Below are 27,955 nucleotides of genomic sequence, written 5' to 3'. Positions count from 1 at the left end.
TAAGGGGATGAACGCGGCCCCTGAGCCCTAAGCCGGATCACCAAGGAACCGCTACAGAACAGGGCCACACACGGATCCCTGGGGCTTGTCCCCGGACACCGCCCGCCGTTGGTCTGAAAGTGTCAGCGGTCGCTAGTCCTTCGGTTCGGTCGGCCCACCCCTCGTGAGGCCCCCAGCAGACAGACCCTCCCGCTTTCCCACAAGAATTGCATGAGATACACCATGTCACATTTTGCTAAGAACTAGGAAAGCTCCACATCTGGATCCTCTCCAGTTGCTGGTCTGGTCACAAATATCCAGTTTAAAAACTTGTCTTCAACAGAAACGAGGTTGTTCTGACCCCCAATCCAGGCCCTCCGCCTCTCTCCTGGACAACAGCACCAGCCTCTCAGCGGGTCCTCTGCCTCCGGCCTCTCCCCACTCCCAGCCTCCTACAGCCCGGCTGTGACGGGTCATCCCCCTGGGGTGGTGGCCCCCCATTTCCTGCAGGATGAACACTGGCCCTGTGCTGCGGCCTCCTTCTGGCTGGTGGCCTCGCACTCCCTCCCAGCCCTTTCTGGGTGCAGCGTCCCATCTCCCACCTCCACGCGCTTGCCTCAGCGGGGCCGCGCGCTTGTGACGCCCTCCCTCCCCATCCCCACTCCTCACAAGCTTCTGCCCGGCCGCCCTTGCCACAAAGCCCCCCGGTGCTCTCCAGCCCGACGGGACTTCCCATTTAGTCTGGCCGCTGGTGCTCCCCTGAAACCCAGGCTCCCGAGCTGCAGGTCCCGGGCCTGAAGCCATGGCCCGGGGGGAGAGGTCATGACGGCGAAGGGTCTGGCAACGGGCACGGCCGTGATCACGGCCCAGCTGGCAGGGCGGGGCCCCTGACTCCGGGGGCCCCCTGCCCTCAGCCTGCTATGGCCGCCCCCCCAAAGAAGGAATCTGTGAAAAACACTCAGCAAAGGGGGATAATGAGGGGAGCCCCAGGACTCCTCCTGCGCGTCCCTTCCACGCTCTCACACGTGTGTGCGGTCTGTGTGTGTGTACATGCGTGCAATGGCACGTGTGTGTGCAGAGGCAGGGAGAAGCAGCAGCACGCACATGTTGCCTGTGGAAGGTACACGTGCGTGCTCACAGGTACACGTGTCTGCTCGTGAACATATATGTGCACATGAGCCTCCCCACCCCACCCCCACCCCCGCCCCAGTAGATGCTCAGGAGCTGGTCTCTGCTTCCCCCTCCCAGTACCTGGAAAGCACGACCCCCATGGAGTAGATGTCGATGGCGGTGTCCGCTATTCTCTGCAGGTGAAACTGCTGGTCTGGAAAGGAACAAGGTGGGCTTCGGTGGGTCGCTGAGGGGAAAGTGGGCCCAGCCCCCACCTCTCCCTCCTCTTTTCCCTCTCTTTATCCCTCTTCCTTCTCTGCTCCCTCCCTCTTCTTGCCTCTTCCCTCTTCTCCCCTCATTCTCTTCTCCCTCTCCATCTGTCCCTCTCTCCTCCCCTCCTTATTCTCTTCTCCCTCTCTCTCCCTCTTCCTCGTTCCCTCCCTCCCTCTTCTCTCCTCCTTTTCCTTTTCTCCCTCTCCCTCTCTTCCTCCCTTTTCTTCCCTCATTTCACCCCTCCCCCCTCCTCCTCCCACTTCCCCTCCTTTCTTCTTTTCCTCGCCACCCCTGCAGGTCTGAAAAGCTGGGAAGGGCCCCCACTGCCCTGGCACCCAAAGGATGCTGAGAAGGGGCAGCAAACATTTTATGAGGTCGACACAAAGATTATTTTCCTCTTTTTGTTTCAAAAATGGTTTTCCTGGAGTTTCAAGGCTTTCCAGAGCCCGGGCAGGCCCCGACAAGGGTTAGAAATGCAGGGGGCAAATTCGAGGGGACGTACGGATGATTTCGGTGCCAAATTTTAAAAGCAGATGCTCCACAACCTCGGAGAGCAGGTCCACACACTTTGTCACCTGCACGGGAGGAAAGGAGAGAAGTGTCCCAGCCCACCCACTTCCTTATGACGACGACTGCCACCAAGGGGCAGCTTTCTCCCAGGACCAGTAGGGACCATCAAGGCCCCTGAACAGCTCAGCCTCCTGGGGCACTCCAGGGGCCCCAGCTACCTCAGGCCTCTCTGGCCCTACTAGAGGGTCGCCGGCCACCTTTGTCTTCCTGAGACATTGTCTGCCTTGGCATCCTAGGGGCACCATCCACATTGGCTCTCCTGGGAGTCCTGCCCACCTTCCCAGGCAGCTCCTCAGTAAATGTTTCCGGTTCCCTACACAATCCGTGATGAGAATCCAGAGAGCTTGGTGACCCAGGGCACCACCCACACTGCCACTGGCTTCCCAGTGAGCTCGGGGAAGTGCAAAGGGCAAGACTTCATGGTTCATTCTCCCAGGTCTGTCTTTGTGCTCCACGTATCACAGGAGCCCAAGAGCAGAGAGGTCCTGCTCACTTAAACACAATAAAATGCAAATTAAAGCATGGACGGCATAAGGAAAACAGTCCAGCACAGAGTGTGGTGGAAACCGAGGAATGGCCATCGGCTCTGAGGAAACACTGAGTTGGCTTTGGGTGGGAACCTCGTGACCCTGGATAAGTGACCCAGCCCTGAGGGGTTACTGAGGCGACACCGTCCGGCCTGGCCCAGCCCTCTCCTCCTCTGAGGAAAACTCCTGCCAAGACCCCGGGGACGGCCTCCAAAATGTGAACGTGGATGTTGGAGAGAATGGATTGGAGAAAAGCCAAATAAGGGGACTGTGTTTTAGAGGGGGTGGTCCTGGCTCTTGACACCCCCCAGCTGCGGCATGGGGAAAGCTTAGAAGGGCTCAGGGAACGACTTTGCTTTCCCATTCATGATAGATTTGGGGGCAGGAAGGGGAGATGCAGCTGAGGTAGCCTCCGATCAGCAGGGGAGTCCCCCAGGCTTTCCTAGTCTGTGTGGGAAGGTCCTAATCTTGTTCAGAAGCTACCTCGAGGTGAAAGAAAACTTTACCAGGCTCGCGGTGTCTACCAGGTGCCCACTGACCACGCCGTCCAGAGAAATGCCCGTTGGTATCCCTATGATGCTGGAAGAAATGACCAAGAGTTAAATCAGCTGGGACGGGCTCTTGTCACAGATCATCCAAATAAGTTAAGGCCGGCCCTGAAGCTTCTCAGGAGCAACTCAGCTCTCGGGAACTCCTATAGCGGAGCAGCTTCCTAATGTCTCACCTCAGGCCTGGGGGTTTCCAAAGGACCCGCTCTTGAGGGTCAAAATAAGGCCTGAACTGACCCAAACTGGACTGGAAAGGGTGATTTTCACCTTTTTTGTGGTGGTTTGCCTGCTTTTTTTCTTCTTTCTCAATTTTTTTTCCCTTTTGATCTGATTTTTCTTGTACAGCAAAGGAATTGTGGGAATATATATAGAAGAACTGCACGTGTTGAAGATCTATTGGATTACTTGCGATCTAGGGGAGGGGAAAGTGGGGAGGGAGAACATTTGGAACACAAGGCTACGCCAGGGTGAATGTAGAAAACTATCTTTGTGGGGATTTTGAAAATAAAAAATCTATTATTTAAAATAAGTTAATAAAAACAAATAGGTCTCTTCCTGGGACCGCCTGTGATAATGAGACAGAGCTGTGATGGGGGCGAGACCCAGAGGACGAAGCCCAGGGCCCAGAAGATAGGACAAATCCATACTAGAGACCTGGAACCATGAGTTTTCCTTGGTATTCTGCTGTGAAAGGGAAGAATGGAGAAAGGAGTGCTCCCATTCTTTAAAGACTCCTTGCTGGGCATGAGGAAGCTGTGCACCCTCCACTAGAGTTGGTGACATACGACCCATTGCTCTTTAAAGGGCCCGAACCACAACCCTGTCCACAGTCGGGGGGACTGCACCCCAACTTGGATGAAACAAACACCAAGCTTCTTCTTGAAGCAAAATATGGAAAATCAGAGTTATATTAAGAACTAATTTTTAGTGGAAGTTTAGCTAAAAAGGGGTTTACATGTTTCTAAATCTTATAAATTGTTCATTATTTTATTTTATTACTAAGTGGAGATTAGTTATCACTAGTTATCACTAATTATAGTTATCATAATAGTTTTTTAAATGGAAAGGCTTGGGTAATCTGTTCCGGAACTGTGCTGATTCCTGCCCGTTATCCCGAGGCAGATGCTACAAATCTCTCGGATGCAAAACTTCTACTGCAGTTGTCTGACAAGACGGGAGACTCTGGGAGTGCAAAAGTGTGAATGACAGGTACACATTGAACATAGTCGGGGCTTCAGAAACGTTGCATGAATTGGAGCAAATCTTTCACTGGATTGGGAGCCGTGCACAGGCAGGACTCTGGATACATTTCTTTTGCCTTCCCCCATCGGGTAATTTTTTTTCTCTGGGTAATTGGGATTAAGTGATTTGCTCAGGGTCACACAGTGTTAAGTGTCTGAGACCAGATTTGAACTCGGGTCCTTCCTGACTTCAGGGCTGGTCCTCTGTCCACTGCGCCCCCTCGCTGCCCCAGGTCTGGCAATTCTTAACGGTACGGAATGACCCTCTGAGCAGATGGCAGCCACCCAGGAGGACCAGTTTTTAAAGTGCTTGAGTAACATTTCCTGTCCTATAGAACATGAGTTAAGAGGCCTAATGCCCTTCCTAAGCAGAGACAGGCCATTTTCTCTCATCTCTGCCCTCGGCTGGCAGGATCTGCCACGTGGACTCTGATCCCTGAAAGCCTGAGGGGGGCTCCTTGCCCTTCCCTGCCAGACTCAGATGCCAGGAGTGTGGGAGTGGGGGGAGGGACAGCAGCAAAACAGCACCAGCTCTTCCAGGCAACCAGTGCCAGCCCCGCCTGGCAACCAGTGCCAATCCTGCCAGGCAATCAGTGCCATCTCCACCAGGCAATCAGTGCCAGCTCTGCCAGGCAACCAGTGCCAGCCCCTCCAGGCTCACCGCTTTGCTCTGAGGCCAAGTTCAGTGAAAAGGATGGCAGTGTTGTTCAACGGGTCTTCCAAGGTGTGCTGAAGCTCCTGCAGTTGGGACCCCGCGTGCTAATGTATGTAATGAAAACAGGGCGGGAGATCAAACTCTCTGAATGCAGCCTCCGGCCATCTTTCCTGCCCTGTGCCTGGCACACAGTGGGGCCTACAGGTGCCCCCTGATACAGGTGCCCCCTGATTGGGGCTTTGGGGCAGACATTTTCAGCAGATTCACTTGGACACTCTAGGAAGGGCTGGGGTTCCTCAGCCCAAAGCTAGCACACAGTAGGTGCTTCATCCATGCTGCTGGAGTTTAAGTGAATGGCTGATAATAATCCTTTTGTGTTTCTATAGAAGTGGGAGCTGCAGCAGCTCGGGGAGCTGTCTGTGCCCATTGCACGTGACAGGCCCGGGCATTACAAGCCCAGGGGGTCCAGGGCCCCGCAGGGGAGAACAAGCTGTGCCCTGGCACCTCCCAGCAGCCCCGAGGAATGGCAGGCTCTGGCCCTGGGGCCATGACCTCCTGCTGGTGACACCAGGTGGGTCATTGACCTCAGGGCATAAGAACCGGCTCCAGAACCGGCCCTGATCTGTGGAGAAGGGACATTCCCCGCCAGGAGTTTTGCAAGGGAGAGGGAGGGGCATTCACCCCAAGAGCTTTTCAGGGAGGGGTGTTCACCTTAAGGGTTTTGCACCCGGATGAAAGGGGCGGGCCCCGAGCCCAGTTACCTGCAGACCTGCCAAAGCTACAAAGATCCGGAGGATGTCATTGGTACCCTCAAGAATGCGGAAGATCCGCAGATCCCTCATGATCCGCTCCAGTCCGGCTTTCTGAGGGAAGAAAGAGCGTCTGGGAGGAGCGCCCTGCCTGGCTGAGCCCCCTCTGTCTGCAGGGTCCCGGGAGAGCTGGCAGGGGGGCTAACCGAGTCAGGAAGAGGCGGGTGGGGAGGGGGGTTCCCTGGGCCAGGCCTCGTCCCCCCTAGCCTGAGCACTGGTTGTTCCCTGGATCCTGCTGGAGCTCTGGGCCCCAGTCCCTCCGCTCCCCGAGCCTCCATTTCCCAGTTCCCGTGCTCCAGGAAGCAGCAGCAGGATCCTGGGGGAGGCTGGGAGGTTGCTCTGGGCAGCGAGCTTCAGGCCGGGAGCCCAGCAGTCCCTTCCCTGCTCCCCAGGGCTCTGGCCTCTCCTCATCCCAGCTGGGAATCAGACTGGGACAGCTTCCCAGGGTGCCGGGGTGGGGGCTGAAGAGCTTACTGGCTCGGGGCCGGGCCTTGCTTTGCCTTGGGAACTCCCCCTTCCCAAGGATCCCCAGGTTTGCCTCCTTTTGGGCCTTCTCTGCTTCCAGCAGACCCAATTCCTTCTCACCCAGACGTGGGGTATCTGGGCCCCCACCCGGTCCTCCCTTTTTGGAAGCTTGAATCCCCCCTTCCCCCATCTGCATGGCTCCCAGCCAGGGCAGCCTCCCTCCATCCCAAGCCTGCTGGGAAGCTCTGAGGAGTCTTGATTATTTGTACTTTATTATCCCTGTGTCTCCTAGCTAGAAGGGGCTCCAGAGACCCCCAAATTTGATCCAGGAACAAGCCATCCCTCCATAACTGCCACCAGGGACCCTCTGGAAGCAGCAGGGGGACCCTCCCAAAGGAAAGGGAACCCCTTTCCTAGGGCTGTCATTGGGAGTGTTTTTTCTTTATTGCAACTCCCCCCCCCCCGGGTCTGCCCTTGGGGGCCAAGCAGGACAAAGCCGGGGGGGGGGGGGGGGCTCCTGCTCCCCTGAGCCTGCTCTGCTCAGGGCTGGCTGCACCCAGGGCCTTGGAGGTCTCCAGCTTCCCAGCCCAGCCCCACTGGGCCCACTGTCCCCAGTGCCGCCCTTGGAGGGGGCTCGCCTTGAAGGTTCCATGATGTCACCTTGTGCACACGGCACACTAGCAAGTATACAGCCCCTAACAGGGGTGTGTCTGACGCTTGTCTCGTGAGGGCTGGTGAGCAGAGAGGGACAGCGGATTGAAATGTGGCTCTGTGGGCGTGTGTGTGTGTGTGTGTGTGTGTGTGTGTGCAAGCATGTGCATGAGTGTGCACGAGTGTGTGAATGAGTATGCATATGTGCATGAGTGTGCACAAGTGTATGCATGTATGCACTGTATGCATGTGTACATGAGTGTGTGAATGTGTCTGTACAAGGGTGCGCATGTGTGAGCACGAGTGTGTGAATGGCAAACCAAGGGAAGCCTGCTCCGTGGCCACGGGCTCTGCTGGCAAGCTTTACCTTCATGTAGCCGATTCCTCCGAGGATCTGAATGCACTCATCAGTCACTTCCCAGGCTGCCTCCTTGGCAAAACCAGAAATCAGCTTGCCGTCAGGTCCCCTCTGCTGCTAAGGTGGCAGGAAGCCCCAGCCCTTTCCCAGGCCCAGCCCTGCACCCTGGGCTCCGGCCCGTGACGCTGCTAAGCCCCGACTCGCTTCCAGCCCAGCCCTTTTAGAGAAAGCCGCTGGCCGGGCCCCCACCAGCCATGCTGTCTGGGTAGGGGCCGGGAGGCCTCATCCCTCAGTCTATGGACCAGGACAGAGGGGCAGGCGGCCCTTAAGCACCAGGTGGGCCCTTAAACACCATCTTTTGAATGAAGAACACGAGACAGGAGGAAATGAAATTATTTGCTCAAGGCCATATGGGCAATCAGAGGCAGATCCAGGATTGGAACTGAGGTCCTCGGGCTTCCTGGATATCCAGCTGCCCTTGTGAGAGATAAGAGCTTTCCCTTGAGTGGGGGATCCCTTCCTCCCAGCCTCCCTTTGACCCATTGGCCTGAGATGTTACAACAAGGTGTTTTTCCTGCGTCTCCCCTGGCAGTCCAGATTAGCCCAGCGGGAGCTCCCTCCCAGGCCCTGATCTGCCGCCGCTCGGGCTTGGACGCTCCCTAAGGAGCCAGGCCCCACTCGCCCTTGGGCGCTCGGCATGTAGGCTGGCCCCCAGTGGACAGTGGGGGGCACCATGCCCCCTCGTGGCCCCCACAACCCCCACAGAGCTGGAGGCCCGGCACGGTGACATCACAAGCAGACGTACTCACAGAAGCAAAAATCTTGCTGATGGCCGCTTCCAGATGGAACTCGGAGACGTCCATGTCCATGTTCCCGCTGATCATGTAGGCCATCGACTGCAGGAGGAGAGAGCGTTTGCCTCAGAATGTCGCCAAGGGGCCGCCTGGCGGATGGCCGAGCGCCAACTGAGCCTCCCAGTGCCAGCCTGTGAGCTGGCCGGGCGCTCGGAGCGGCGGTGCGGTCCAAACCCAAGGAGAATCCTCCTGTTCACGATGCCCAGAGGAAGAGCTTCTCCCAGGGGTAGGGGGAGGCCCTTAGCCTCGGGAGGGAGGCCCCTCCTCTTGGGACGACAGAGCATCCCCTTCTCTGGAGCCCACATCTGCCTATCCGTGTCTCCCCTCAAGCTGGGGCCAAGCAGGACAAGGTGCCCCTCCTTCACAGGATGTCCTGCATATACAGGAGTGTCCCCAGGGCTTTACTTCTCCCCGAGTATGACACCTGTGGGAAGTTCTAGGACAAGACTTGAGGAACTTTTTAAAAAGAGAAAAACATGGAGAAGCCACACAAATAGAAAGCCAGTATTCTCCATCTGATTTCCAAGCTGAGGAAATGAAATATAAAACAGTATTGGATGAGCATGATATGTAATCAATTCACTTTTTAAATTTTGTATTCAGTTCCAACTGTTGTTTCCTCAACTTCCCTATTCACTGTGAAGACAAGAAAAACAGAATCCACTATAAAACCATAGTCATATACAACTCCCACATTAGTCATTTCCCCCAAAAAAGACAAAGAAAAAAAAAAGAAAGAGAGAAGAAAGAAAAGAAAAAAGAGCCTGTGCTTTGATTTGCAGCAAGTCCATCATTTCTTTATAATCTCATGTATTTCAACTTAAAATCAATTAAGGAAGGGAGAATGAGAAGGAAGGGGAAAAAGAGAGAGCCAGAGACATGGGAAAGGGAGATAAGGATATAGAAGACACAGAGAAAGAGAGAGAGAGACAGAGAGGTGGTTGGGAGAAGGGAGAGATGGAAAGTAGAGCCAGAAAGAGAAACACATAAAGCAAAGAGGGGAAGCAGAGGCAGATGTAGCCAGAGGAGGCGCTCCCAGAAGGCCGGCACCAGGACCCCCACGCTCCTCAGGAGGTTTGGAGGGCACAGAGCATCTCCACAAAGGGAAATGAGAGGGAGAGGGGAAGCAGAGCCCCCACGGAGGCTTCTGAGCAATGGCTTCTCTCGGCAGCCTCCTAGCTTCTCGCTGCTCCTCTTTGATGGGCCCCAGCCCGGTGGCCTCAGCCCCTGGCTGCTGAGATCTGCTGTACAGCTCAGGCCGGGTAGGCTGAGGAGGGCAGAGCCCTTGCGGCCACGCCCCCTGGCAACACCTCCAGGGCTGCCCTTCCTGCCGGACACCTAGGCTTGCAGGGCTCCCAGTCTCCCCACATCTCCGGTCAACGTTAAGGATGGCGCCTAAGTGTGAAACCCAGAAAGCCGGTAAGGTTAAAGGGGACGGCACCGTTCAGGGGCGGCTAGTTCTCCGACAGCTGCGAATCCTAACTCGTTGGAAGGAGCCTTTCCTGACCAGATGTTGCTTGTGAACTGGGGATGGAATAACGGAGGCCAGAGGGAAGAGGAGGATAGAGCCCCTGCCCCAGGCTCCGCATCCTCATGCGATGTTCCGCTGGCCAGGATCAGGGCCAGGATCAGGGCCAGGATCAGGGCCACAATCAGGGCCAGGATCAGGGCTAGGATCAGGGCCACCATCAGGGCCACCATCAGTGCCAGGATCAGGGCCAGGATCAGGGCCAGGATCAGGGCCAGGATCAGGGCCAGGATCAGGGCCAGGATCAGGGCCAGGATCAGGGCCACGATCAGGGCCACCATCAGGGCCAGGATCAGGGCCACCATCAGGGCCACCATCAGGGCCAGGATCAGGGCCAGGATCAGGGCCAGGATCAGGGCCACGATCAGGGCCACCATCAGGGCCAGGATCAGGGCCAGGATCAGGGCCAGGATCAGGGCCAGGATCAGGGCCAGGATCAGGGCCACCATCAGGGCCAGGATCAGGGCCACCATCAGGGCCACCATCAGGGCCACCATCAGGGCCACCATCAGGGCCACCATCAGGGCCAGGATCAGGGCCACGATCAGGGCCACCATCAGGGCCAGGATCAGGGCCAGGATCAGGGCCAGGATCAGGGCCACCATCAGGGCCAGGATCAGGGCCAGGATCAGGGCCACCATCAGGGCCACCATCAGGGCCACCATCAGGGCCACCATCAGGGCCACCATCAGGGCCCCTGCAGCCTGGCTCCCGGGGCAGGCCAAGAGCTGCGGCCTTTGTTATCTGATGGGCCGGAGGGGGCGCCTCGGGGCCTCTGAGGCCATCCTGGCCGGGCAGTCCTTCAGGTGTGGGCGTCCGGTGCTGGGAGCCTTTCCTCCTCGGTGGCATCAATCCCAGGCCCATCCCGGCCACAGGGGCGGGCCCTTCCCCATCGTGGCCACCGCCTCCGGGCATCCTTAGCTTAGCCACGTCCTCCCTGACCACAGGGCCCGGGACTTGCTGTTCTGAAAACTGGGGCGCCCTTCGCCCTTTCCCCTCCTTCCGAGTCCTTTAGAGGGCGCGGAGGGAGCTTGGGCACGTGGGGGCCGGTCCTGCGGACACGTGGGGGCCGGTCCTTCTGGCCCCTTCTCTCCCCGCCTGGCTCTTCCGCTGTCTTCTCTCCCTCCCCCCTCCCTCCTGCACAATCTCTACCAACAGATCCGGCCCTGCTTCAGCCCCCCCAGTGTCGCCTCCTCCAGGAAACTGCGCTGGAAGCAGCCCCCCCGGGCACCTCCTCCCGCTCTGGGCTGCCCCCCCCCCGCCCCCTCTCCCCTGCTGACCCCGCCCATCCCCCTGCAGTCCCCTCCCCCTCTGGCCCCGCCCCGGCCCCCTCCCCCGCCGGCCCCGCCTCTCGGCGGGCGCCCACCTCGGTGACGTAGTGGCGCATGGCCATGCGGGCCAGCTTCTCCTGGATGATGCCGTAGTTGCAGATGTGGTTCCCGAACTGTTTCCGGTTTGCGGCGTAGTCCGCCTGGCAGGAGGAGAGCGAGGGCGGCGCTGAGGACCCGGGCGGGCGGGCGCAGGGAAGTGGGGGGCGCCCCCCCCCCCAGTGCCTGACCCGGTGGGCCCTCGGCCCGGCCCAGCCGCTCGCTCACCGCTTTGATGATCACCCTGCGCATGGTGCCGGCCAGGGCCGAGACCGTCCCGAAGCGGCCGTTGTTCAGAATGTTCATGGCCACCTTGAAGCCATTGCCGAAGCCGCCCAGCACGTTTTCAGCAGGCACTCTCACGTTTTTGAAGAGGACGGCGGCGGTGTTGGAGGCTTTGATGCCCATCTTTTTCTCTGGCGGGCCGCTGAGGAGAAGCAAGCCCACATGGCCCCCAAGCTGACACTGCTCCCTCCCCACACCTGCTGCAGACCCGTCAAGCCCAGAACCTGCTGCTCCTCCGTCCTCACTCGCCCCTAGTCCCCGGAATGATCCTCTCCAGTCTTTGGGAACAGGTGGCACAGAGCGGAGACAGGATTCTGTCCGAGCAAGCGCGAACAGAGCCCACGATTCCAAGCCCAGGGTTGACTTCTCCATGACCAAATGATCCCGCCTCGCCGTCCGCACCCCTGCAGTAATTCCCGAGTTTTCCAGGCCCTTCCCACTGTTCGTGTTGGACCCAGGCCCCTGCAGGCTGCCAAAGGGGAAAGCCTGGGCCTGAGTGACCCGTGATTCTCTACAGTAGCTAACAAAGGCCGTGGCGTCTGAGCCAGTTCAGCACTTCTGTGAGGCTCTCCCCGTGGTGTGATCTCCACCCCAATCCCCTTCCCCCGGCATGCCCAAGGAAGGCAGAGAGGGCGGGGATGTGGGAGTGGGTTTTTGAGGGGCTCCTGTGGAAGTGGTTGTTACTGTTAACACTAATTTCAGGGAGAATAAAGTGATTTTCTGTCTCTGCAATGGGCTGGAGACCTTCATCTCAACCTTCATGGAGAAGGGAAACCTCCCGAATCTTGTCCCCCCCAATATCACTGCCCTGTTCCGCCAGTGACCACATCTCTAAAAGGGGTCAGAGCGAGCCCGAGCAGACAACAGCCACCGAGGGGAGGCCCCGTCGGGAGAGAGAATGTCCTACCTGGTCACACCCTCAAATTCTTTTTCTACAATGAAGGCTGAAATTTTCCCATGCACTTCTCCTGTGGTCACATCCTTGACTTTTGTCTTGGCGAATACCGTAAAGACATCTGCTATCCCGCCGTTGCTTGGAGGCAAGAACATCACTGCAGTCAGCCTTATGTCATCCATCTCCTCCTCCTCCTTCCTCTTCCCCTTTCTTCCTCCTTTTCCTCTTTCCTCTTCCTCCTCCTTCCTCTACCTCTTTCTTCTTCCACCCTTTCCTCTTTCCTCTCTTCCTCTTTCTCCTCACTCTCCCTCTTTCTTCTTCCCTTTCCTCTTTCCTCTCTTCCTCTTCTTTCTCCTTCCCCTTTCTTCTTCCTCCCTTTCCTCTTTCCTCTCTTCCTCTTCTTTCTTCTTTCTCTTCCCCTTTCTTCTTCCTCCCTTTCCTCTTCTCCTCTTCCTCCTCCTTCCTCTCCCTCTTTCTTCTTCCCTTTCCTCTTTCCTCTCCTCCTCTTCCTCCTCCTTCCTCTACCTCTTTCTTCTTCCTCCCTTTCCTCTTTCCTCTCTTCCTCTTCTTTCTTCTTTCTCTTCCCCTTTCTTCTTCCTCCCTTTCCTCTTTCCTCTCTTCCTCTTCTTTCTTCTTTCTCTTCCCCTTTCTTCTTCCTCCCTTTCCTCTTTCCTCTCTTCCTCTTCTTTCTTCTTTCTCTTCCCCTTTCTTCTTCCTCCCTTTCCTCTTTCCTCTCTTCCTCTTCTTTCTTCTTTCTCTTCCCCTTTCTTCTTCCTCCCTTTCCTCTTTCCTCTCTTCCTCTTCTTTCTTCTTTCTCTTCCCCTTTCTTCTTCCTCCCTTTCCTCTTTCCTCTCTTCCTCTTCTTTCTTCTTTCTCTTCCCCTTTCTTCTTCCTCCCTTTCCTCTCCTCTTCCTCCTCCTTCCTCTACCTCTTTCTTCTTCCTCCCTTTCCTCTTTCCTCTCTTCCTCTTCTTTCTTCTTTCTCTTCCCCTTTCTTCTTCCTCCCTTTCCTCTCCTCTTCCTCCTCCTTCCTCTACCTCTTTCTTCTTCCTCCCTTTCCTCTTTCCTCTCTTCCTCTTCTTTCTTCTTTCTCTTCCCCTTTCTTCTTCCTCCCTTTCCTCTCCTCTTCCTCCTCCTTCCTCTACCTCTTTCTTCTTCCTCCCTTTCCTCTTTCCTCTCTTCCTCTTCTTTCTTCTTTCTCTTCCCCTTTCTTCTTCCTCCCTTTCCTCTCCTCTTCCTCCTCCTTCCTCTACCTCTTTCTTCTTCCTCCCTTTCCTCTTTCCTCTCTTCCTCTTCTTTCTTCTTTCTCTTCCCCTTTCTTCTTCCTCCCTTTCCTCTCCTCTTCCTCCTCCTTCCTCTACCTCTTTCTTCTTCCTCCCTTTCCTCTTTCCTCTCTTCCTCTTCTTTCTTCTTTCTCTTCCCCTTTCTTCTTCCTCCCTTTCCTCTTTCCTCTCTTCCTCTTCTTTCTTCTTTCTCTTCCCCTTTCTTCTTCCTCCCTTTCCTCTTCTCCTCTTCCTCCTCCTTCCTCTCCCTCTTTCTTCTTCCCTTTCCTCTTTCCTCTCCTCCTCTTCCTCCTCCTTCCTCTACCTCTTTCTTCTTCCTCCCTTTCCTCTTTCCTCTCTTCCTCTTCCTCCTCCTTCCTCTACCTCTTTCTTCTTCCTCCCTTTCCTCTTTCCTCTCTTCTTCTTTCTTCTCTTTCCCTTTCTTCTTCCTCCCTTTCCTCTTTCTTCTCTTTCTCTTCCTGCCTTTTCATCCTTGTCCTCCTTTCTCATGTACCCTGTTCTTAGACTGCTATCTAAAGCACTCAGAATACTGTTTTCCCCACTTTTTAAGCCCATCCATCTCAGTGTCTTCCCAGTCAAAGAGGCTTAATCCCAAATAGAAACTTCCCACCATGATCCGAGGCTGTTTTTTGCCCCCCCCCTTCCCGCCACCTGCCAAAATGTGCATGGAGGGGCTGGTCTCATGGTAAAGAAGCCAGGGGCCAGGCTGGCAACAAAAACGGGCCAAGACAATTCCGACTGCTGATGACTGAAGGCAGAAACTGCTTTTCGTGCCAATTGTGGATTCGAAGGTAGAGTCACAGAGGAAGGAGGTGGGATGGGCTGGGACGTTTTAGAGGAAGTCGGGGCAAAGGGGGGTCCGCTCAGAGCGGATCAGGCAGGAGGCCCTCAGGCTCTGACGGCTCTCGGGGCTAGACGCCTTCTGCCCGGGGGCCTTTCCTGAGCCTCAATGCATTTGCAGGAAAATCCCTGGCCAGGGCCAGCAGGTGCCTCCCTTTCTTTTTAAATTTTACTAAAGCTTTTCATTTCCCGAGCATATGTATGAGAGGTTAATTTTTCAGCACTGACCCTTGCAAAACTTTCGGTTCCAAATTTTTCCCTCCTTCCCCCACCCCCTCCCCTAGATGGGCCTCCGTTTCAAAATGCAAATACTGCCAGGAGGCATCATCAGCCTCCGGCCCTTCTAAAATCCTCCATCCCATGAGGATGATGGCGAGGTCTGAAGGAGGAAAGGGAGAAAAGCAATCCTGGAGGCCAGAAATGCTCACAGGGAAAGGTGCTGTACCATCGTAGGGGGCTTGGGATGACATGAAGAGTCCCCGGGAGGTGGGGGAGAGAATAAGCATCTATTAAGGGCTAACATGCCAGGCACTGCACCAAGTACCTTACAGATATTATTCTGCCTGATCCCCGAAATTCTGCATAGATGGCAGCTATTATCCCCATTTTGTAGATGAGTAAACTGAGGCAAGCAGAAGTGATTTGCCCAGAGACATGAAGCTAGTAAGTATCTGGTAGCCAAATCTGAACTCAGTTCTTCCTGATTTCTATGCCCTGTGCTGGGAGTTCAGAGAAGAGTAGGAAGGGGCGTTCCAGAGCAGTTATGTGCCAGCTGAGACACCTGGCTCTGATTTGGGGGAGCCCCTTCTGCCCCTGGGCTTGAGGCCCGCGGACTCCATGGTCTCCGGGTGCCCTGGCTTGCCCGGAGCTCTGAGCCGGGGAAGCCGCCCTCTCTGCTCTGAGAGCCTCCCCGCTCGGAGGGAAGGCAGAGCTGCCAGCCAGCCCCCCAAAGGGGCTCACCTGATCCACGCTTTTCGGCCATTCAGAATATAGAACTTGCCACACTGGCTGACCTCGGCCATGGTCTGGATGGAGGCCACGTCGGAGCCGCAGCTTGGCTCCGTCAAGCAGAAGGCGGCCAGAGATTTTCCTTTCCACAGGAATCAGAGGATCAGGAATCCGCCGCAGGTACAGAGCTTCCCCTCCCAGGGACTGGCCCGGGGGGGGGCAGGGGGGGCCCACGGGTGCTTCCTCTTTGCCCTCCAGCGCCCTGGTCTTCTGGTCTCTCAGGATAAATTTGTGTCTCCGCAGCCCTCGAATGTTAGGGGTCCCCAGCGTGAAAAATCCCAGGGACACCCGGGCAAGCTGGCTCCCGAGCTCTGGGGGCTCTGGAGCCGGCCTCCCCTTCCAAGGGGCCCACGGCCTATCTCTGCTGAGGGTGAAGATCAGACCTTGGTCCATTAGGGGCCGGGGCCTGGCCTCAGACCCACAGGGAGAGTCCAGCCCTTCCTGTGGCTCAGGGAGGAGTGGGAAGAGCCAGCCCGAGGGCAGGAGAACGAGGCTGGGCCGCTGGGGACGGGCGGGAGCAGGGATGGCCGGCAGTGAGGCCAGTGCTGGAGCCGCTCAGATGGCTGGACTAGGGTGTTCCTGCTTTTCCTACTCCCGGTTCTCTCCCCATCCCCCTCGCACTTGAATATTTGGTGGGTTGGATTCCCAGGTGGGCCCCAGGGTGAGCCCTGCATTATTCCTGCATCTGTCCCCCTCCCCAGGCTTTGCATCCGTGCATTCACTCGGGGAGCTTTTTGTGTGGGAAGCTCGGGAAGTGCTGGAAGAACCGGAGCCGTCCCTGCCCTCAGCGAGCCTCCTTCAAGTGGGGACGCGGGACGTGGGGACGCGGGACGTGGGCACGTGAAAAGTGGCGGAAAACACGAAGCTGTTTGGGCTGGGAGGCTGGGTTGGGCTCAGAGTGCAGAGCAAGGGCTGAGCCCCCTGCTTTGATCCCCCCACCCCCGGAGAAGGGCTGGGAGGCTGAGTTGGGCTCAGAGCGCAGAGGAGCCCGGGGGAAGGGCTGCGGGGACGGGACAGAAGCTCCTCACCGGAGGCCAGGTTGGGCAGGTATTTCTCTTTCTGATGCTTGTCTCCAAACAGCAGGATCCCCTTAAAGCCACTGGACTGATGGGCCCCAAGGGTGACGCCCACGGCTAGGTCATGCCAGCCCAGAATCTCCACCATGCGAGCAAACTGCCAGACAGGAATAGGGCTCTCTGGGGGACGGCAGGGGGGGGCGGGGGAGACCCCTCGGCCTCCCAGGAGTCAAGACAGGGAGGGAAGGGAGGCGGCGCCTCTCCAACTGTGCCAAAAGGAGCTCTCACCGGTTGAAGGGGAAGGGAGAAGAAAGGGACCAAAGGGAAGCTCCCACTTGGCTTGGGGAGGGGGGGTCTCTTTTTCTCTTTCGGCCTCAGTTTCCTCATCCAGAAATGGGAACATTGGACCAGATGTCCCTGAGCTCCTGCAAGCTCAAAATCTGGGACTCGAAGACAGCTGGACAGCCACCCTCCAAACCAGTGGACCCCGAAGCCTGGGCCCTAGCCCCGGAGGAGTTCTAAGCCTGGAGCCTCCACGCCCCCTTCCCCTCCCCCCCACCCCGCTTCAGAGCCCCCTGCTCTGGTCCCACCCCTCTCCCCCTCCCTCCACACCTGGGTGTTGGTCAGGCCGCTGCCTCCTAGCTTTTCTGGCACCTGTAACCCAAAGGTTTTCAGCTCCTTGAGCCCTTGGAACGTTTTTGACTGGATTTTTTCATTGTCGTCATTCCACGTCGCATCATTAACTTCCTTCAAAGACATAATTCAAAGTAGCCGGTGAGAATGACTCGCCCACGGGCTCTGTGACCCCGGAAATCTTGGAACGCCCTCAGCTCTCTAAACTCATCTGGGGAATGGGGCGAGTGTCTGGGGGGAGTCACGTGGTCCCACAGGAACAATCTTGCCCGTTCCTGCCTCCCCCCCCCCACCTCCCTCCCGCCCTTTCTCGGCTCACCCAGAACTAAGAGAATGTGGATTTAAGCGATTTGTCGAGGCTGGAGCACAGGGAGTCGCTTTATCGGGGCTCATCCCGGGATTAAGATTACACTGGGTTTGCGTTTCCTCCTCTGTGTCACAGCTCCCTTGTGTTGGATGCCCTGGTCAAGCAGAGCACCTTGGACAGCGCCTCTGGCTGGCTCAGAGCCTCCCAGCCCCCCTGGGACAGAGAGCTGGGAGTTTAGGCAGCACCTCTGGCTCGCTCAGACCCTCCCAGCCCCCCCAGGAGTGCGGGGCCGCGCCCAGGGTCGGCACCCACCTCAAAGAAGCGGCAGCAGGGCTCATACAGCTCCTTCAGGAACGAGGTCTGTTCCTCACTGAGAACTAGGGGAGAAGAGAGACACCTTAAGGCCCCGTCGCGAGGGTCCTGCCCCGGGGGCTACTTGGCCGAGGGAGGCTGCTTCCTACCTGACGGGAAGGGGAACACGTTGTCCACGACCATTTTCCCCTTGAAAATGTTCGCCACAAAGGAGGTCGATTCCTGAGAGATGGGAGGTGGGGGGGGGGAGAGGGAGGAAAGGAGGATGTTTAAACACTTACAGGGAGAGGCTGAGAGTCCTCCAGCTACCTCCCACCAGGTCCGACTTCCATTCCCCAGGCTCGAGCCCCCTCCATCTCCCCCACTCCATCCTCCCCCCCCCAAGGCACACAGGCCCAGCCAAAACCAGCAAGGGTTTCACTTGGGGTAAGAACAGGTCAGGAAACCCTGGGCTTGAGCCCCTTAGTTATGGGGGGGCAGGAGAGGTTGCCCAAGTGGAACAAGGGAGGCCAGAGTAGTGTTTGTGAACTTCAGCGAGCCCCTGGTGACTCTCTTTGTCCTGCTTTCAGTGACCCCTGAGTTAAGAGACCCCAGGGCTAAGGGGGTCCCACCCAGGAGACTTCCAAGCCAAGCCTCATGGTGCTCCATCTTTCTGAAGGGTCCCTTGGAACACCATCACTTAGGGATCCCAGCAAGAAAGGGGGCGGGGCTGCAGGCTCCTCATCTTGCTCCCAGCTCAAGAAGCTAGAGAAATATCTGTCAATCACTCCGCGGGACCCCCCACTCCCCAGCCCCGGGTCATTCTCCTCCTTTCTCAAGGAGTTCGTTCCCTTGCCCTCTGTCTTCCTTCCACCCCTCCCCATGTTCTTCCTTAGACATTTCTCGGAGTGCCCTTGCCTCCAAGGTACCAGTCGGAGCTGGCACCCCAAAGCCGTGAGGCCTGTTGGCTGGAGGACCAGCCTAGGAGATGGGGGGGCCTGAGGTGACCCCCGTTGGCCGTGTGACCCGGAGCAAGCCGCGGGCTCTCAGAGTCTCGGGGGCTCCGTGCCGGTGAGTGAAGCTTGCACACTGGGAGCTCCCTTTTAAAGGGAGGAAGCCTCATCCACTGAATTTAAACCAAGACAATAAAAGCCCAACTCAACGTCCACATGGAAGAGGGGATGATTAACACAGAGTCACTGGTTCCATAGCAGAGGCCTGCGAGCTCACCTTCACTTTGGAAAAATCGGTCTTGTGTGTTGTGGAATGAAAAGGAGAAAGCCGTCTGTGGGAGAAAAGCACGAAAGTCGATTTAGAGGAAGCGGGAACGGCTCCCAAGGGGCAAGCCTCCAGTGTCCTTCCCAGAGCAACAGCCCCGATGCCCGGACGTTCACAGCCAGACGGACCAGGGGGCATCTCACTCGGCTCAGGTCATAAGAAATCGGGCTGTTGGTCCACTCGCATGAACTGATGCTCAGTGAGTAGAACCAGGAGAAGATCCAGAAACAACAAGATTATGCGATAATCAACTCTGAAGGATGCAATGAGGTGATTCAGGCCAGTTCCAACAGATTGGGATGGAGAGAACCATCTGCACCCAGAGAGGACTGTGGGAACTGAATGTGGATTGCAGCCTGGTAGTTCCACCTTTTTTTGTTATTATTTCCTTGTTTTTATTTTTCCCATTTTTTCCCATTTTGATCTGATTTTTCTTGAGCAGCATGATAAATGTGGAAATATTTTTGGAAGAATTGCACGTATTTAATCTACATTAGATTACTTGCTGTGCAGGAGAAGGGGAAGAGAAAAATTTGGAACACAGTTTTGCAAGTTTGCAAACATTTTGAAAAATAAAAAACTACTATTAAAAAAAAAAAAGAAACTGGACCATCTTCCACAAATGGGGATCTAGATACTTCTTGGATATCTGCCCTGAGAAAAGCAGCCCAGTCCCATCACTAAAGGCCCAACTCTGGCCAAAGAATCACAGAATTGAGTCTTGAAAAGACCTCAGATCCTCCAACCGGGGACTGGGATCCATGCCATGAAATTGGGTCAGTTCTGGTAGGAGAGCCCAGGAATTGGGGTAGGAAAGGGTATTTTTGTTTTCATTCTTCTTTACTTTCCTTTGTGGCCCTCCGTTTTAGTTCATGCATTTTAAAACCTTATTCTGAGAAGGAAGGGTCTGAAGGCCTCCCCAACCTGAAAGCCCAAGGAGCACCATCCTGTAGGACCAGCCAGTCGGAGCTGGTGAGGTTTGCCTGGCACAGCAAGAGGCAGAGGTGGCAGCAGTTGGAACTGACGGGCTCCGAGGCTGCCCCAGAGATGCTAAAGTGGGACCCCCCCCTTGGGAAGTGGACCAGAAGCCATGTTTTCCCCTGATCTTGGGACATAGGAGCCCGAAGGGGTAAATCCCAGGAAGAAGGCCTGGCCCTCGGAGATGCCAGAGGAAAAGCTCCCCCCGCCCCAGTGGCGAGAAGCACCCCTGGGGGCAGGGCCAGGGCCAATCCAGCCAAGCCCAGGGCCACAAGGACCCTGCTAACGGACGGTGAGTGGGAAGGCTGCCCTGTGTGGCTGTGCGGAGGCAACCCTGGTTTCTGAAATAAGAGCCCAGGCCCAATAAAAGGAAGCTGCCTAGTGCTGGAGAGCTCCGGAATCCGCACAAGATGGGGAAGGATGGCCCCAAGACGGAGGGTTGCAGTGAACCACAAGCCAGCCAGCTGAAGTTGGGCTCAAAGGCTTCCTGTTCCCCTGTCCCTGGTCCTGATCTGGCTGCCTCTGGAGGCCAGGGTTCCAGGGGGGGACTCCCCAGAGCAGGGAGGAAGGAAAGGAGGAAAGGAGGGCTGGCTCAGCACAAACCTGGGCACCCCGAGCTGTGGCTGAGACTGCCTCTGGAGGGGGGAGTCCCAGGCCATTTTGCCGCTCAACCTCCACGGCCTCCCAGGAAGCAATGGGCAAGGGGCAGAGGAGCCCCCAGCTCCCACTCCCTACCTCCCAGCCCGGGCTGCTCCCAGGAAGCGGCTCTACCTGAGCTGGGGATTTCTGGGCTCCGCCAGGAGACGCCGCCACAGATCCAAAGTAGCCCGACTCCCTAGGGTGCTCCCCATTGTCTCTGGGACCCGGAGAGCGTCTACAACAAAACAAAGGATCCAGCCTCAGCCCAGGCCGGGCCCCTCCCGGCCCTCCAGATTCCTATTAGCCCGTGGGGCCTCTAGGGGAGGGTGTGTGCAGGCTCTCATTTCAGGCTGGCAAGTATCTGGTCCCAGGGAGAGGGAAGTACCTTCTCTGAATGAAGGCTGGCCTGGAGGCCGAGCTGGAAGAAGGGCAGCTTCTCCTTTCCCACTGCTGCTGGGAGACAGCCCCAGACCATTGTGAGGTCACAGGCTTGGGGTTCTCCCTGGGGCTCCATGTACTTCCTGGGCCAGGTCACAGGCTTGGTGTTCTCTGTTCCATATACTTCCTGGGCCAGGTCTCAGGCTTGGGGGTCTCCCTGGGGCTCCATGTGCTTCCTGGCCCAGGTCACAGGCTTGGGGTTCTCCCCGGGGCCCCCTGTGCTTCCTGGGCCAGGACCCTGAGGTTGCCGAGGTAGGGGTGTCTGGGTATCTGGGCATCCAAACCCTGGTAAGTGAAGTGTCGGGGAGGGCCTGAGTCTCCCAGCCCCTGCGGGGACCCCCGGCAGCTCCTGCTCTGAAGGTGACACTAGTCCACGCTCAGCGATGTAAGGTGAGGCTTCCCATGAAGGTGGGAGGCCACTGCAGCAGCCGACAGGCACTCAGGGGGCCCTGGTCAGAAGTCTGGGGGGAGCCGCTAGGCCCTGGAGGCCTCCACCACAGGCCCAGTGAAGGAGCAGCCCAGGAGCCCCGAATTTGCTGGTTCTTGCCACCAGGACAGCTGCCGAGGGATCACCCTCTTGGCTACCCGCTAAATTCCAGAGGGGCTGCAATCAGCCTCAGTGGAGAGAGGAGGGAGGCCAGAGGCCCTGCAGGGCTCGTGGCTGTCCACGTGGCTTTGGTCCCCGTCCTTCCTTCAGGCTGCCTCAGCCGGGCCAGCACTTGCTCCCGGGAGGCTGCCCAAAGCATCCCCAGAGCTTGGTGGGGACCCGGGAGCCACAGCGCCGCTCGGGGAGCTTTTCATGGCTTTGTCTCTTGGTGTCCCCTGGTGGGGAGATGCTGGGCCCAGAAACTTCTCCCTGGGGGGGAGGGGAAGCTCAGCTGAGCTGCTCGGGCTGCGCCCGGGGGGCACCTCTAAGCCACAGGGGCCTCTCAGAAACTCTCAGCCTTAGAACTCGGAGTTCCCGGGTCTCCTCCCCCAGTGCCAGCTCCCGGCTGGGCAGCTTGCCAAGCTCAGGGCTGGGCACAGAATGCCCTGGGTACAGAAGCCGGCTCCTTCATCTGCGGCCCCCAGTGAGAACCAGATGCCCGCAGGATGCGGGACGGAGCCCAAGGTCACAGGCAAAGTCACAGAGCCAAGGGGAAAGGAAGAGCTTGGAGGCCTTTTCTCCAGGACACTCCCCTCCCTCTGCAGGCCCAGCTGCCCCACACTGGAGGTCCTGGGGACTCCGGGCTGTGCCCCGGGGGTCCGAGGCCACCATCTCTCTGCCTTGGACTCTGCCCTTGGAGAACAAATGCCTCCGGTGCTTGCGGAAGCAGTTTTCTTTGGGCGTTTGTCCCTTAGCTCCCCCCTGCTCATGCTGAGCTTAAGCCCCCTCATTTTCCCCAACCCCAGATCCCATTCCTCCGGCCCTGAACTGAATCCAACAGCTTTTTCTTGCTGGCAAGGCCTGCTCCGCCAACCCCCCCCCACCCCCCCGCCTTTTCACCTCCCAAGCCTCCTTTGAGGAACAGCCGGCAGCTGCTGCGACCATGGAAGCGCCCCAGCTACGGCCCCATCTCTCGCCCCCGGGCCTTTTTAATCTATGGTCTTCAGTGCAGTGTTAGCTCCACACTGCTGGGGGTGATGGGGAGCGAGGTGGAGGGACGGCCAGAGCCCATCAGACCTCCGGGCCGGGCAGCCGTGGCGCTGCTCGGCCTGTGTCCCGGAGCCCCCGAGCAGGAGCTGCGCCGACCGGGACGTTCGCAGCGGCTCTCTCTGTGGCAGCAGAGATTGGGTGGAGGGGATGCCCCTCGGCGGGGAACGAACCGGCGGCGGCGGCAGAGGGGACGGAGGGGACGGACAGCATCGTGGAGGGGAAGCATCAGCACAAGCTGCCGAGACTTACCCAAAGTGAAGGGGCTGCAACCAGGAGACCAGTGACAGGGAGACCGGTTACAGCAGCTGGGTCGGGAGCAGCCCTGACTCGGTCCCTCCCGGCACAACAAGGATCCGAGACAGTTCCAGGGAAGAGGGATTCCGGGCCCCTGCAGAGGCCGTGGGGCTGAGCGGACTGGAGCAGGCGGCGCCTCCTTTCCTTTGGGCCTGTTTTCTTTCACAACCTGGGTAAGGAGGACGTCCGTGTGTATGACGGCACGTGTAGAACCCGGGTCACGGTGCTCACCGTCCTAGGGAGGAGGGACCGGTCGGAGGAGAATTTGGGGTCAAAACTTTAAAAACCAAAGACTAAAAACAGTTTCTACGTGTCATTGAGGAAAATAAAATGTCTGCTCTAAAAATGCGAGCTGTGCGCTTTGCCTCTTGTATTCTCTACATTGCTGGCATCTGGCATTGAGTTTCTCTGCTTCTGCACATCTGTCCAGCCAGCTCTGTCATCTGCCAATCTCGCTTCCTTTCTTTTTCCATCTGTCCGCCATTTATCTGTGTATCATCTGCACAGAAATAGAGATAAAGACTGAGAGACAAAGTAAGAGAAAGAGAAAGAAAAAGAGAGAAAGTGAGAGACAGAGAAAGAAAAAGAGACAGAAAGTGAGACAGAGAAGAGACAGAAAAAGTAAGAGACAGAAAGAGAGAGAGTAAGAGACAAAGTAAGAGAAAGAGAAAAAGAGAGAAAGTGAGACAGAAGAGAAAGAAAAAGTAAGAGACAGAAAGAGAGAAAGAGACAAAGAGAAAGAGAAAGTGAGAGACAGAGAAGAGAAAGAAAAAGTAAGAGACAGAAAGAGAGAAAGAGACAAAGTAAGAGAAAGAGAAAGTGAGAGACAGAGAAGAGAAAGAAAAAGTAAGAGACAGAAAGAGAGAAAGAGACAAAGAGAAAGAAAAAGAGAAAGTGAGACAGAGAAGACAAAGAAAAAGAGAGTAAGAGACAAAGTGAGAGACAGAAGAGAAAGAAAAAGTAAGAGACAGAAAGAGAGTAAGAGACAAAGTAAGAGAAAGAGGCAGAAAATAAAGGCAGAGACAGAGAGACAGAGACAGAAAGAGAGAGAGAGAGAGAGAGCGCTAGCTGTCAGCCCGTCAGCCATGCTAACAGTGCATGGTCAGAGTCAGAATCGATGAGTATTTATGAAGTGCTTGCTGTGTGCCTGTGCTAAGCGCTGCCCCTGGAGCCTCTGCAGCTGGGGAGCAGCTGCCAGGGCTGCTGAGAGCCAGAGGGATGCTTTGCACAAGCCCTGGCCGGTGCTCCCCACCTGGAGCATCCTTGGAAGCTCAGAGCACCTGGGATTAAGCGCTAGCTCCCTTACTTTCTACCTGCCCCCCGGGCGCCCTGCAATTTCCTCCTCAGTAAGAGGCTAGAGTTGGCTTTGGGGACCTCTGGGGTCCCTGCCTGTGGTCCGGGGGGCCAATGGGCTGCACGTGCTAAGGCTCAGCATTTGTTCTGGGCTGTGGCAGGGGTGCAGGAGATGAGGGCCTTGGGCTGGGGTAGAGGGTGCCTGGGTCCTCCCTGGGTCACCATTCAGAGCCACAGCTTTCTCATCCATAAAAACTCCCTGCCCTCAGCCCTTGACACTTGGTGCTGTCTTTCTTTGTAGGAGATTGAGGGGAATATTGTAACTCCATGGAAGGCCCCGGGTGCCACTGGGTAGGAAGTGGGATGTCCTTGCCCTGACCTGGCCAGCCCTGAAAAAAGGGAAAAGGGGCCCGAAAAGCGGCTGGCGAGCTACAAGCCGCACCAGGCCGGAGCCCTTCCCGGACCCGGGGACTGCGCAGCCCGGGGCTTCACGTCTTGGGCCTTCTGGGCAGTCCCAGCTCCATCTCCAATCCCTGTGCCATTTGGTCCAAGGCTCCTCTCATCTCTTTCCCAAATTCCCAGACTTCTGGGTCATGGTGACTCCCCAAATAAACGTACAGCGTCTCCCATTTGGAGCCCGGAGTCTAAATCAGGGGGGTGTGTGAAAGCCTCCATCTTATTACCCGGAAATAAAAGCCAATCCCCAGATGGGTTTCCGACTCAGGCTTCAGTCAAGTGTGTCCCATGCTTGTCTGCCTGCCTCTTGCCTGGGCTTCCTGTGTCTGAAAGGTGCTTGTCCTGCGCTTTGGGGAACCTCCCCTTCTGGGAAGGCTTGCCCTGGAAAGCCCCCCTGGAAGCCGGCCAGCTGCTTCCACACCCCGTGTGTCCCCATTGGGATCCATGTTGGGACATTAGAGCACAGGCGATGCTGGAGCCGCCAAGAAGCCCCGAGTTCACGTCGGTCTGCGCTGGGTGGCCCTGGGCTGATCACCCAGAGGTTGCCTGGAGTTGCTCATGTGAAAATAGGGAGAGTAGCAGCAGCACACACTCCGGGGGCCAAAAGCCATCACGGCTGGTAAAGTCCTTTGCAAGCTTGATGTGCTCTAGAACCGCTGCTCTTAGGGTTCTTTTTTGTTCTGTTCCCCAAAGCCCGGGATCTGGGCTGGCCCTTACTGCCCAACAAACATTAGCTGCCGACTGTGGGCAGGAAGTGGCCCGAAGCTAAGGAGATTCTGAAGGCAGGGGTTGGGGTAACTCCTGCAGAGCAAGGCCCCTTCCCCATCCCTGCCCCCTCTCCTCAGTGAGCGGCTCAAGAAGGGTCTGTAGATGGACACAAGGCTGACTTCCTTCGTCATTTTCCCTAGCGCATCTTGCTCCCAGGGCAGCTGGGGCAGAAGCAGGAAAGGCTGGCAGAGGAGGGCACCAGCTCTGCTCAGGCTCTAGGCCAGGACAGGGTCCATGTTCTGGGGGGAGGAGTCTGGGCTCTGGAGACAAGAGGAAGATGGAGTGGAGGAAGGGAAGCCAAGATGAGCTGGTGGGGAGGCTGAGGAGGGCCGAATGGTGGGGCAGGTCCCTGGGTTCCTCCCCCTTCAGGAGTTCTGATCTCAGGAGCCTAAGTCAGCCCGGGAGGCTGGTGTGGGGAGGACGCCCTGACCCCTCCCTCCCACTTGCAGAAGGAGAAGCTGCTGGACAGAGGAGTGGCCCCTGACCCGGCTCTGAATTGGAAACCTTTTCTAGCTACTTTCTAGACCTCCCCAAGGAGCTCCTGCCCTCAAGAGGCTTCCACTCCTCCGCTGGGACTCGGCTTTTAGGAGGCAAGGAGGGCCCGGCCGAGGCAGGAACCCGAGAGAGCCTTTCAGGAGAGCGGGGAGGGGAGGGCAGCCTGGCTACCCCGGGGTCCGGAAGCCCAGGAGGGGAGGGGAGCGGAGGCAGGTGGATAGGGGAAAGGGGAGCGTGGGCAATGGCCCCTCCCCATAGGCCAGATCTTCAAGTTGGACAGAAGCAAGTTGCAGCTGCGGCTGGGAAGAGGGCAAAGCCCTAGGCAGAGCCGCAGGCCAGATGCCAGTAGCCGCAGGAAAAGCGGGAGAGATCCCGGAGGGGTGGGGCTTCCCAGGCGCGCTCCCATCAGGAGCAAAGCGGGAGAGATTCCCCGAGGGGTGGGGCTCCCCAGGCGCCCTCTCATCAGGAGTAAAGCAGGAGAGATCCCTGGGAGTGGGGCTCCGCAGTCCCCCTCCCATCAGGAGCAAAGCGGGAGAGATCCCGGCCAGGTCGGAGCCTCCCACGCTGCCCTTCTCTGGCCTCCGGAGGCCACCCTCACTCCCCCCTCCCCTTCCCCTGCCTCTCCTCGGGAGCCCCGGGGCAGGGGGGACCGAGGGGCGCACCTGGCTGCAGCCAGTGAAGCAGGGATGGGGGAACGGAGCGGAGGAGGAATGAGCTCACTTCCTAGGTGAGAAGAAAGGCCACAATCCCACCCCCTTCTTGGGATCGTCGCGCCCCCCATTCATCCTTTCGGGGAACTCGCGGATTCGGGCCCCGGGGCCCCGCGCGCCTCCCGCAGGGAAAGCTCGGAGCTCGCCGAAGGGGAAGCGGCGGAGGCAGGCGGCGAGGGCAGGCGAGCCGGGCGGCCGGAGGAAGCGGCGGCCGCTCTCCGAGTCCTTCCGGGCGGCCGCAGCCCCCGCCAGCACCCCCGCGGCCGCCTCTTCCCCGGGCTGCCTCAGCCTCCGGGCGGGCGCGGGGGACCGGCCTCCGCTAGGGATGCTGCAGAGCGGGAGGGCGTCCTCGGCCGCCTCGGCCGCCCTCCCTACCCTGCAAAGAGGGTGTCGCTGCTTCGCTCCGAGAGGAGGTTAAGGAGGGAGGAGCTCTCGTCCTACGCAACGGCCTTCCTCCGCCTGCGTCAGGCTCTCCGCTCCGCCCGGGGATGCGGCCCTTCCATCCCTCTCCGTCCCCTCTTCCCCTCCCCCTCCGGGCCCGCGGAGGGGAGTCTGGCGCTCAGCCCGTGCGCTGCCCCTCTGTGGCCCGGGCCTCTGGGGCGCGACAGCGAGGCGAGGGTTCTTGGATACCGGGGGGCCCGTTACGGGGCCAGGAAAGACCCTCCGAGGAGCTCCCCGCCGCGCCCGGCCGCGCCCTCCTGGCTTCTGGGGACACGCGAGGGAGGCGTTGGGAAAGGCCGGAGCCAGAGGAGCGGGAGTCCGGGGCGGCCGGGAGGGGAGCAGGCGGGACTCGCCGGCTGGACTTGTCCGAAGCCTCCTCGGCCGCCGGGGCAGAGGGTAAGGAGGCGCTCCGCTTCCTCGCCCGCGTCGGGGGGCGGGGGGGCTGAGCCTCGGGCCTCCGGCCAACCCGAACCCCCCCGTTGGGCCAAGCCCCCGGCGCGGCTCTGGGCTCGCTTTTCAAGCGCTGCGGGCGTGGCTCGCGCCCAACCAATGGACTGCGGGCTGGCTGGGCAGCGCCCGGCCGCTCCCACGTGGGGAGGCTGGCCCGGCGGCGCCGCAGGGTCCGGCTACCCAGCGAGGAGTCGGCACGGGAGGGGCGGCCGCCCGGGAGCTGGCCAGCGCCGCCCACGGAAGGGCCGGGGACCGGTGAGCACGGCGGGGCCGGGCGATGGGGCCGGGGCCGGGCGGCGGCCGCGCCAGCCGGGCTTGAGCCTCACCCCTCCCGCAGCCCAAGCGGGAAGCTCCAGGAGAAGCGGGGGTGAGGGGGGCGAGGGGGGGGGGCGCGCGGCGCTTTCTCTGGCCGGCTACTGTGGGGGCGAGCGGAGGAGGAGGGGCTCCCAGTGCTGCCGAGACGGCGCCCGCCTCCAACACCAACGAGCCCGGCCGCGTCCCAAGCCCTCCCCTTAGCTGCCCGGGCTCGAGAGGGGCCGGACGGGGGACCCTGGGAACTCTGCCCACGCCGCCGCCTTCGAGGCCAA

The 27,955-nt window shown here is 58.3% G+C and overlaps 1 protein-coding gene and 2 long non-coding RNA genes across 5 annotated transcripts in view; 2 read left to right on the top strand and 1 right to left on the bottom strand.

Annotated features, from left to right (window-relative positions):
* LOC100925698 (very long-chain specific acyl-CoA dehydrogenase, mitochondrial) overlaps nucleotides 1-27,550 on the bottom strand; it is a 31,202-nt gene extending 3,652 nt beyond the window's left edge. Inside the window, exons 1-19 of one of the 3 annotated variants that reach the window (XM_031963584.1) lie at nucleotides 24,732-27,550; nucleotides 22,711-23,254; nucleotides 20,520-20,622; nucleotides 18,723-18,777; nucleotides 17,663-17,735; nucleotides 17,514-17,578; nucleotides 16,874-17,008; nucleotides 16,274-16,418; nucleotides 15,198-15,327; nucleotides 12,128-12,253; nucleotides 11,164-11,689; nucleotides 10,935-11,039; nucleotides 7,996-8,082; nucleotides 7,196-7,258; nucleotides 5,665-5,766; nucleotides 4,910-5,007; nucleotides 2,966-3,038; nucleotides 1,865-1,937; nucleotides 1,231-1,303 (exon numbers count right to left, since the gene is read on the bottom strand). In XM_031963584.1, coding sequence (XP_031819444.1) covers nucleotides 1,231-1,303; nucleotides 1,865-1,937; nucleotides 2,966-3,038; nucleotides 4,910-5,007; nucleotides 5,665-5,766; nucleotides 7,196-7,258; nucleotides 7,996-8,082; nucleotides 10,935-11,039; nucleotides 11,164-11,689; nucleotides 12,128-12,253; nucleotides 15,198-15,327; nucleotides 16,274-16,418; nucleotides 16,874-17,008; nucleotides 17,514-17,578; nucleotides 17,663-17,735; nucleotides 18,723-18,777; nucleotides 20,520-20,599 — 2,009 coding nt within the window. In that variant the 5' untranslated portion in view covers nucleotides 20,600-20,622; nucleotides 22,711-23,254; nucleotides 24,732-27,550. Of the gene's footprint in view, nucleotides 1-1,230; nucleotides 1,304-1,864; nucleotides 1,938-2,965; nucleotides 3,039-4,909; nucleotides 5,008-5,664; nucleotides 5,767-7,195; nucleotides 7,259-7,995; nucleotides 8,083-10,934; nucleotides 11,040-11,163; nucleotides 11,690-12,127; nucleotides 12,254-15,197; nucleotides 15,328-16,273; nucleotides 16,419-16,873; nucleotides 17,009-17,513; nucleotides 17,579-17,662; nucleotides 17,736-18,722; nucleotides 18,778-20,519; nucleotides 20,623-22,710; nucleotides 23,255-24,731 lie in introns of those variants that run through there. The other 2 variants (XM_031963586.1, XM_031963585.1) reach the window with 2 other exon arrangements.
* Nucleotides 13,779-17,735, top strand: LOC116422964. The gene is made up of 4 exons (XR_004233454.1): nucleotides 13,779-14,188; nucleotides 15,224-15,365; nucleotides 15,947-17,035; nucleotides 17,337-17,735. It is a non-coding gene; the product is annotated as an uncharacterized LOC116422964 (long non-coding RNA).
* LOC116422963 lies at nucleotides 21,127-23,025 on the top strand. Its single transcript, XR_004233453.1, has 2 exons — nucleotides 21,127-21,215; nucleotides 22,218-23,025. It is a non-coding gene; the product is annotated as an uncharacterized LOC116422963 (long non-coding RNA).
* Nucleotides 27,551-27,955: the final 405 nt, after the last annotated feature.

The sequence above is a fragment of the Sarcophilus harrisii genome, chromosome 3, assembly GCF_902635505.1.
Source record: "Sarcophilus harrisii chromosome 3, mSarHar1.11, whole genome shotgun sequence".
NCBI classification, from domain to species: Eukaryota; Metazoa; Chordata; class Mammalia; order Dasyuromorphia; family Dasyuridae; genus Sarcophilus; species Sarcophilus harrisii.
This window is presented reverse-complemented; position numbering and strand designations above follow the sequence as displayed.